This window comes from Vicugna pacos, chromosome 20, assembly GCF_048564905.1.
Source record: "Vicugna pacos chromosome 20, VicPac4, whole genome shotgun sequence".
Taxonomy (NCBI): Eukaryota; Metazoa; Chordata; class Mammalia; order Artiodactyla; family Camelidae; genus Vicugna; species Vicugna pacos.
This window is the reverse complement of record NC_133006.1, coordinates 42,206,076-42,214,295: the sequence shown is the minus strand read 5'-3', so window position 1 is coordinate 42,214,295 and position 8,220 is coordinate 42,206,076. Positions and strand designations below refer to the sequence as shown.

General features: G+C 55.3%; 2 protein-coding genes across 2 annotated transcripts in view; one reads left to right on the top strand and one right to left on the bottom strand.

The window, feature by feature from the left end:
• Window positions 1-478: 478 nt before the first annotated feature.
• On the bottom strand, window positions 479-4,611 carry TUBB2A (tubulin beta 2A class IIa). Its single transcript, XM_072945771.1, has 4 exons — window positions 4,455-4,611; window positions 2,899-3,007; window positions 2,446-2,556; window positions 479-1,737 (listed from the first exon to the last, which is right to left on the bottom strand). The coding sequence occupies exons 1-4, from the start codon at window positions 4,509-4,511 to the stop codon at window positions 677-679; spliced, it is 1,338 nt and encodes a 445-aa protein (XP_072801872.1). The 5' UTR covers window positions 4,512-4,611; the 3' UTR covers window positions 479-676.
• A 1,541-nt stretch (window positions 4,612-6,152) lies between these two features.
• The window catches only part of PSMG4 (proteasome assembly chaperone 4), a 71,141-nt gene continuing 69,073 nt past the window's right edge, over window positions 6,153-8,220 (top strand). The window contains exon 1 of the mRNA XM_072945776.1: window positions 6,153-6,234. Coding sequence (XP_072801877.1) covers window positions 6,168-6,234 — 67 coding nt within the window. The 5' untranslated portion in view covers window positions 6,153-6,167. The remainder of the gene's footprint in view (window positions 6,235-8,220) is intronic.

The following is an 8,220-nucleotide window of genomic DNA, read 5'->3' as shown; positions in this document are numbered from 1 at the left end:
CAGAGCAATCAGTCTGTGCCCAGGGCCCCCGAGTCTCCATTTTCATAGGGTCCCTGCAACTGCAGAAATTCAGGGAGGAAGGTTTGTCCTCTGATTCCTATTCCCCTCCACACGTTTACGGGATTCCTTTAATACTTTGGGCCAGTGAAGATTTTGTAAAAAGAAGTCTTTTTATCTCGACCAGAAAGGCTATTAATTAAAAACATTAAAGTAGAAATCCTATTTTCTTAAAATTGCTCGCCCCAGAAACATTTAAGAAGTGTTTAGTTGGGGGAGGGTATGGTTCAGTGTTAAGAGTGTGTGCTTAGCGTGCACAGGGTCCTGGGTTCAATCCCCAGCACCTCGTTAAAAAACAAACAAATAAATTAAGCCTGATTACCCCCTGCCTCCAAAAGAAAGAAAAAAAATTGAGAAATTATAAACAAAAAAGCAAAGAAGCATTTAGTGAAAAAATAAAAACATTTAAAATAAAAAGACGTTAGGTTTTAGACATGCTTTTTTATTAGTATAGATATCTTAGACAATACTGTAATTTTCAGAGGAATTCCACATTATTACATCAACAGTGAATTTCTGACAGAGGCAAAACTGAGCACCATAGTATACAAATAGAAAGACCATGCTTGATTGAGGACAACAGAAGTTCACTAAGGATGCACACTGATTTGAGAAGTTCTTAGGCCTCGTCCTCGCCCTCCTCCTCCTCGAACTCGCCCTGCTCGTCGGCCGTGGCGTCCTGGTACTGCTGGTACTCGGACACCAGGTCGTTCATGTTGCTCTCGGCCTCGGTGAACTCCATCTCGTCCATGCCCTCGCCCGTGTACCAGTGCAGGAAGGCCTTGCGCCGGAACATGGCCGTGAACTGCTCCGAGATGCGCTTGAACAGCTCCTGGATGGCCGTGCTGTTGCCGATGAAGGTGGCCGACATCTTGAGCCCGCGGGGCGGGATGTCGCACACGGCCGTCTTCACGTTGTTGGGGATCCACTCCACGAAGTAGCTGCTGTTCTTGTTCTGCACGTTCAGCATCTGCTCGTCCACCTCCTTCATGGACATGCGGCCCCGGAAGATGGCGGCCACGGTCAGGTAGCGGCCGTGGCGCGGGTCGCAGGCGGCCATCATGTTCTTGGAGTCGAACATCTGCTGGGTGAGCTCGGGCACCGTCAGCGCGCGGTACTGCTGGCTGCCCCGGCTGGTGAGCGGCGCGAAGCCGGGCATGAAGAAGTGCAGGCGCGGGAAGGGCACCATGTTCACGGCCAGCTTGCGCAGGTCGGCGTTGAGCTGGCCCGGGAAGCGCAGGCAGGTGGTGACGCCGCTCATGGTGGCCGACACCAGGTGGTTGAGGTCCCCGTAGGTGGGCGTGGTCAGTTTCAGGGTGCGGAAGCAGATGTCATACAGCGCCTCATTGTCGATGGAGTACGTCTCGTCCGTGTTCTCCACCAGCTGGTGCACGGAGAGGGTGGCGTTGTAGGGCTCGACCACAGTGTCCGACACCTTGGGCGAGGGCATCACGCTGAAGGTGTTCATGATGCGGTCGGGGTACTCCTCCCGGATCTTGCTGATGAGGAGGGTCCCCATCCCCGACCCCGTGCCGCCCCCCAGCGAGTGGGTCAACTGGAAGCCCTGCAGACAGTCACAGCTCTCGGACTCCTTCCTCACCACATCCAGGACCGAGTCCACCAGCTCAGCGCCCTCCGTGTAGTGGCCCTTGGCCCAGTTGTTCCCGGCACCACTCTGGCCTACCGGGCAGCAAGGAGAATGTCAGACACTAAAACTTCAATAAGGAATTCTAAATTCTGTCATTTTGACTCTGGACTAGTTTTAAAGGGGACAGATTCTTTTAGAAACCCTTTCTACCTACAGAAAACTCTTCTTATGTCAGTGACCCTCAAAAACACTGGAGATCTAATAAAGGAAAAAGTTTAGTTTATATGAGGTTATTGAGTAAGAGGATGGTTTAACAAAACCCTACTGGTTTACAATTAAGAACAAACAACCTTCTGTAAATACTTAAATCAGCCACAGTGAACAGACAGGGCGGAGGCAGTGAGGTCAGGGCGCTGTGCGCTCTCAGCAGCTGTCTCAGCTCCTGCTCACACCTGTGCCTTTGGCCTCTGGCTTCTTGCAGTGCTTGCCTGCTGTCACTGGTCCTCTGAAATGACACGTTACCTGCTGTCTGAGGCCTTTCTCTGCTCTTTGTTCATTGCCCTTCCCAGGCTGCTGTGTCAGGGGTGATCGGGGGGCTGCAGCAGCCTCTGCAGGCGGGCCCTGTTCTCTGAGCTGCCCGGAGGGGCCGGAGGAGTGACAGCCCGTGGACCGGGTGCAGTCAGGACTCTCTGTGGACACACGGCCTCCACCCCGCACTCAGCAGTCAGAGCTGGGATCTCCACGGGGCTGAGGAGGAAGGAGACCCACTGGGCCGGTGCCCCTGGGTCATGGCTACGTACCGAACACGAAGTTGTCGGGCCTGAAGATCTGGCCGAAGGGTCCAGACCTGACCGAGTCCATGGTGCCCGGCTCCAGGTCCACCAGGATGGCCCGAGGCACATACTTGTTACCTGTGGGGACAGAGCAGAACTTAGACCTGAGGTTGGCAAAGGAATCACAGACAACACCCTGCTCTGTGTGCCTGAATTCACGGCAGAATTCATCAGACAAAACTCCAGCAGGAGACAAAAGCAGGAGATTAGAGCACTTTCTGCTCTGACAAGGGAGGTCAGGCTTGCTTAGTCATGGCAGACATGCAGGAGACTTAAGGAACTCTGCCGTGTGTTTCTCAGCCGTGGACATTTAAAATGAAGGCAGGAGGCCCTTCTTTGTCATTTGCATGTTCCTAGTACTCTGCGTCTGCCACAGAATGGAGAGCAAGGCGAGGGGGCTAAAAATGTTCCGATAATCACCAGCGGCTTCATTGTAGTACACATTGATCCTCTCCAGCTGCAAGTCACTGTCTCCATGGTAACTGCCGGTGGGGTCGATGCCATGCTCATCACTGATGACCTCCCAAAACTGGGGACAAAAAAGGAGCACGTGATGGGCTGGCACACTAAGTATCAGTAAGGATCCCCTTTCTTCCTCTCGTGCCCTTGGAGCAGCGGCGTTGTGGTCGGACAGCGAATGCGTCCCACACAGACCAATACCCACCGCCCCGTCTCCCAGCAGCTGCTGCCGAGGGGCTGTGGAATCTGCAGAGCATCAGCCATATTCTGGAGACAGACTGGAAAGCTGGGAGGGGCCCTGCGGGGGAGGGTGGGCACTGCAGGTCCCTTCCAGGGAAGCTGGGGATGCTGGGGAGGCTGTCACTCCCAGGCAGGGCTGAGTGTCAGCATCCCAGCTGATGGACGGGTCCAGACAGGACCCAGGACCAGCTGGACCCCGCCCTGCGGCTGCCTGCAGGGCTCACTGTCTCCTGGCACAAAGTGGCCCAGCCCCCCACCCCCAGCAGCGCAGTGTTACGCACTGACATTCACACTGCCCTCTGGCCGCAGTAGGAGAATGATGGGGAGGGGCGGGCAGGAGGCTGGGGAGCACCCTCGGGGGCAGTGGCTGGAGCTGGCCGGGTAGTGAGGGGCTGGCTGCATTGTGAATCTGCAGCAGGAAAGGGGGCGGGAGGCTGGGGTGGGCAATATGGCGGTTCTGAAAGAGACCACGTCCTTGTCAGGCGCCCGCCCACACCCATGCACCATGCGGCTGCGCCTCGCCCACTGCGGGCGGCTGTCACAGAGCAGGACGGCCACCTGCCACCTCGCAGACCGGAATCGGACTCCGACGTGGTATGTCACCCTGTCTAGATGGTGCTCGCATTAGAGATCTGTCTAACATCATCGTCTGTGGGACCCATGAGACGTCTCCCTAACATCTGTCACCCGATGACACTGCATTTCCTCATTCAAACTACAGACAAAATATACAAATTAAATTCCGCATGAGGACTTTGGGTTAATACGACCGCAGCCCCCATCTAAATCTCAGAGGCCAATCTACCAGGGAAATATCAACCACGGTCCGCACAAGGGCCGGGTCCGAGGAAATTTCAAAAGGCCTTGATTAAAGGCTTACACAGCTGCATTGCCGCGCGCATCCGGGCAGATCAGGTTTTGTGGTTCCTGGGCCCCGCCCGGCGCCTCAGCATAGAACGCGCCACCCGGGGCCGCCACCCTCTCTCTGGCCCCTCTCCGGCCACGGCGCGTACCCTGGGGACCCGCCACCCCCTCTCCCACCTCTCCTTGGTCCTCACCCTGAGGACCCGCCGCCCCCTCCCCAGCCCCTCCCGGGCCCCGGCGCGCACCCCGGGGACCCGCCACCCCCTCCCCGACCCCTCCTCGGTCCTCACCCTGTGGACCCGGGCCCTTTCCTGGTCCCGCATCCTGGGGACCCGCCGTCCCCTCCTCATTCCCTCCCCGTCGCGCACCCTGGGGACCCGCCGCCCCCATCCCAACCCCTCCTCGGCGCACACCTTGGCGCCAATCTGGTTGCCGCACTGGCCCGCCTGGATGTGCACGATCTCGCGCATGGTGCCGGCTGCGGAGCGGGTGAAGCCTCAGGCCCTGGACTGTGCGCGGCGCGGACCGGCGGACTCGGGCGCAGAGACCTGCCGCCGCCCCCCGGCCCCGCCTTTTATAGCGGGGGACCCGCCCCTCCTGCGCGGTGACGTCAGCGGGCGGGGCGCGGGGGCGACGCGGCGGGGACGGCGGGGACTGCGGCACCGCGAGGGGGAGCTGGGGCGCGGCGCGAGGTGCGCCGCTCGGGCGCACGGGGTCCCGGGGGGCTGCCCCTGAGCCCGGCCCTCGCCCCCGCGTGCCCCTGGGGGTGGGCAGCCCAGAATTGCCTGTGGGGTCGGGTCCGCAGCGTCCCTGGGCTTCCTGCCCACGGGCAGGCTCCTCGGCCCCGGGTCTCGTTCTCTATTCGGGGTGGGAATCGCGGCGGGTGCAAAGGCCCGGAGCGGGTGGTAGGCGGGGAGGACTGCGGCTCCCCGGTGGGGGTCGATGGGCGGCTGTCTTCAGGGACGGCGAGGATGGCTGGGTGGGGACCTTTCGCCTCTACGCGTAAGGGAGGTGGTCGGTTTGGAAGGGGCAGGAAAAGTGACTCGGCGCTGGATCTGTCTCATGCCTGCTTTGGGTCTGGGGTCCTGGTAAAGGACTTAAACGTGGACAATTCCGCCTGCGTGCGTGTCCGGGAGAGAACTTAATGGCCAGGCGGCCGCCGAAGCACGTGCGCCTTCCTGCATGATGCCCCCTAATCCCCGCGTCCGGCTCCAGGCCGCAGCCACGTGTGGCCACTGGACAGCTGGGCCGTGGAGTCTGGGTTCAGATGTGCTTTAATGTGGAATGCTCGTCATATTTCGTGGACTCAAGAAGTGATAAGAATGTAAAATATTCCAATCCTAATTTTTGTTTATTATTTATCAAAGTAATATCTTGGATATATTTTTTGAATTTATTTTCACTTTTTTTCTGTCAAATTTTTTAAATGCCTGCTAGACTAATACCGACTGCTAGAAAATTTTGAATTACCTACATGGCTCCCTTTGTACTTATGCTGTTCTCGAGTAAACTTTGTTCCTCCCCCAGTTTCACAGCTTGGAGGCGGAGGCTGGAAGAGCTGACCAGCCCCAAAGCTAGTCAGTGAAGGCATCTAGCTCCCTTCTACAAAGGGAGAGCCCAGGTGAGTTTTAGAGGCTTGGTCCGGGTGAGGTAAGACCCAGCCGTCATTGTTCTCAGGGACCATCCCAGCACATCCTCTGTTTCCTCTCTGGGGCCAGTTTCTCCAGCTATGAAAGGATGGTAATTATAGGTGCCCCGCAGCTGGCTTTGTGAGTAGGAAATGAGAAGCTCTATATGAAAGCAGGTCCAGTTTATGGAGCAAAAACGCCCCCATAAAATCCAAGGCGATGCTGTCATAAACGTTTAAGCCCATTTGCCACATTAATGGTGGGCAAAGTCACGGCTTCGTCACCCCTGCTTCAGGAGGCCAGTCCTCGGGGTCCCTCCAAAGGCAGGCAAGCAGGTGCCGGGCACCTCCCCGCAGGTCAGGGATGGGTTTCCTAGGCCTCCTCCTCCTCCTCTCCGCCCCCCTCCCCCATGCTGCTAGGCCCCCAGTGCTCAGCCCCTCCTACAGATGTTCTTTCCAGATGCCTAGGACCCGGCCTCCACCGCTACCCCCAGCTCCCATGTCCTGGGCTCTTCACGACCCGCTGGAGCCTCCCAGAACCTCTCCAGAGAATGGCCCTGCTCCAGGTAACTTCTCTGATTACAAGGTTCCACCAAGATTCTTCTGGAGATTACTGTCTTTTGGTTTTTGTTTCATTCAAGGTGGGAATTTGGGGCCAAGTAGGAGCAGAAGATGAGACCTGGAAGGGACGGTACTGGGGACTTGGGGACCCTGACAGGTGGGCATCTCCGTGCTCGTGGGAGGATGCCCACTTTGCTGCATCCTGGTTGGGTGGTTAAGCAGGTCACCTAACCTCTCAGCCTCTGTTACTGTGTCTGAAACATGGGAATTGGTTTTCGTTACATTGTGAAGACGAAAGACAATGTCTGTGAACTGGGTGTTTAATGACTATGTCAGTGACAGCATTCATTCCAGCAGGCCCAGGCCCCTGGGGGTCACTGGCAGCAAACGTTCTTCCCAAGGCTGCCCTCTCTGCCCCACAAAGTGCACCCAGCCTGCCTCCTCGCCAGCCCCCGCCTTCATGTCTGTTCATGTATAATCAGACGCACACACAGGCAGAGTTTTGAATAATGCCTGCCTGACCTAAGGTGACTCATCCCAGGGCTGTGAGCTGAGCTGCCCTCCTCCACCACCTGGGCATCCCAGACCCCGCCAAGGGCCACACAGCACCGTGCAGACAACAGGAGGGAAGGAGGCCAACTGAGCCTCCCTGCCCCAGAATAGACTTTGAAGAGTTCTGGGGAGAAGGTGGGTTTTCCCCTTTTCTCTTTATGTCTAAAATGGAGCAGCTCTTCTGGCTGTTGGGCAGGGTGGTGGGGGAGGGGAGCCGACATCCTCCAGCCACGTGTCATTTCCTGCTTTGGGCGTGATGTCACTGCCAATGACGGAGCCTCTCCCTCTCCCAAGGCACTCTGGGCTGATGATGACAATGTTCAGACTGGAGAGGGAAGGTGAAGGCTGGGCCTGCGTTTTACTGAAGGTCTCAGGCTCCCGTCTCTCAGTCTGCCTGCCCGCCCGTCTCCTGCCTTCACTGAGAGCCTTCAAGTGCCCTCTGCATGCGTGGTACTCCGGTGGTGGTGCCAATCTCTTAAGAGAGAGACGTGATCTAGTTGAAATATATTTAGTGGGGGTCCTGAAATTTTGAGATATGTTTCCCCTGTAGAATAATGGAAACCCAAGAACCATCCCAGCAGTAAAATTGTATCAGTCATTCTGCGACAGTATCACGTTCTCTTCTTCTGTGCCCTCAGAGAAGGCCCAGGGGACAAGCCATCTCAGTCTCTCCTTCCCGTGACACTTACGTAAAAGAGCCCTGTCTGCTCCTTTGACTGAGTGCACACGACCAGGTTTATAATAAAAGCATCTCTTTATGAAGATGGAGGAATTTTGCTTAAAGCACTTGAGGTGCTTCCTTTTTAAAAAGACTGCCTGAAGCGTGAACAGTCTGAGCTCCAGTTTAATTTACTTTGAAGACGTCAAGTCCAAAATTTATAAATTTTTGCACCAGACAACAACAGTTTGGAGTAAATATATAGTAATGTTCTTCAGCTACCTTCTAGAATGTTTCATGTCCCAGTATGAATTGTGTTTACTAGCGCTGTCAGTCAGACCTTTCAAAATTGAGAAAAAAAATATAGTATACAGTGTGTGACTATGTAATACACATATGTGACATAAATGTACACATTTTTAACGTGGTAAGAACACATTTCATACAAATATATTTTCTGAGTACACAATTAGGAAATGTATCAACTACTAAAGAACACGGGTGTGTCTTTCCACTCTCCCCTGATGTGTTTATTTTCACGTTCATGTTTGACTTTTTCCTTTTTTTTTTCCTTTCATGGGTTGTTTAGATGTTTTTGTTTATTCCTTTTTAACATGGTTTCAAACATCTTTGCCTTGGACATTAAGAATGGGAAGTACTCTGTCTTCTTACACCGTGACTTAAATGAGACGTAGTCTCATAAATTCTCAAATGTGTGGAACCTTCTTGCAGCTGCTGCCGTTTCCTCCGTAATCTGTCTGGACTACACTGGTTTCTCTGA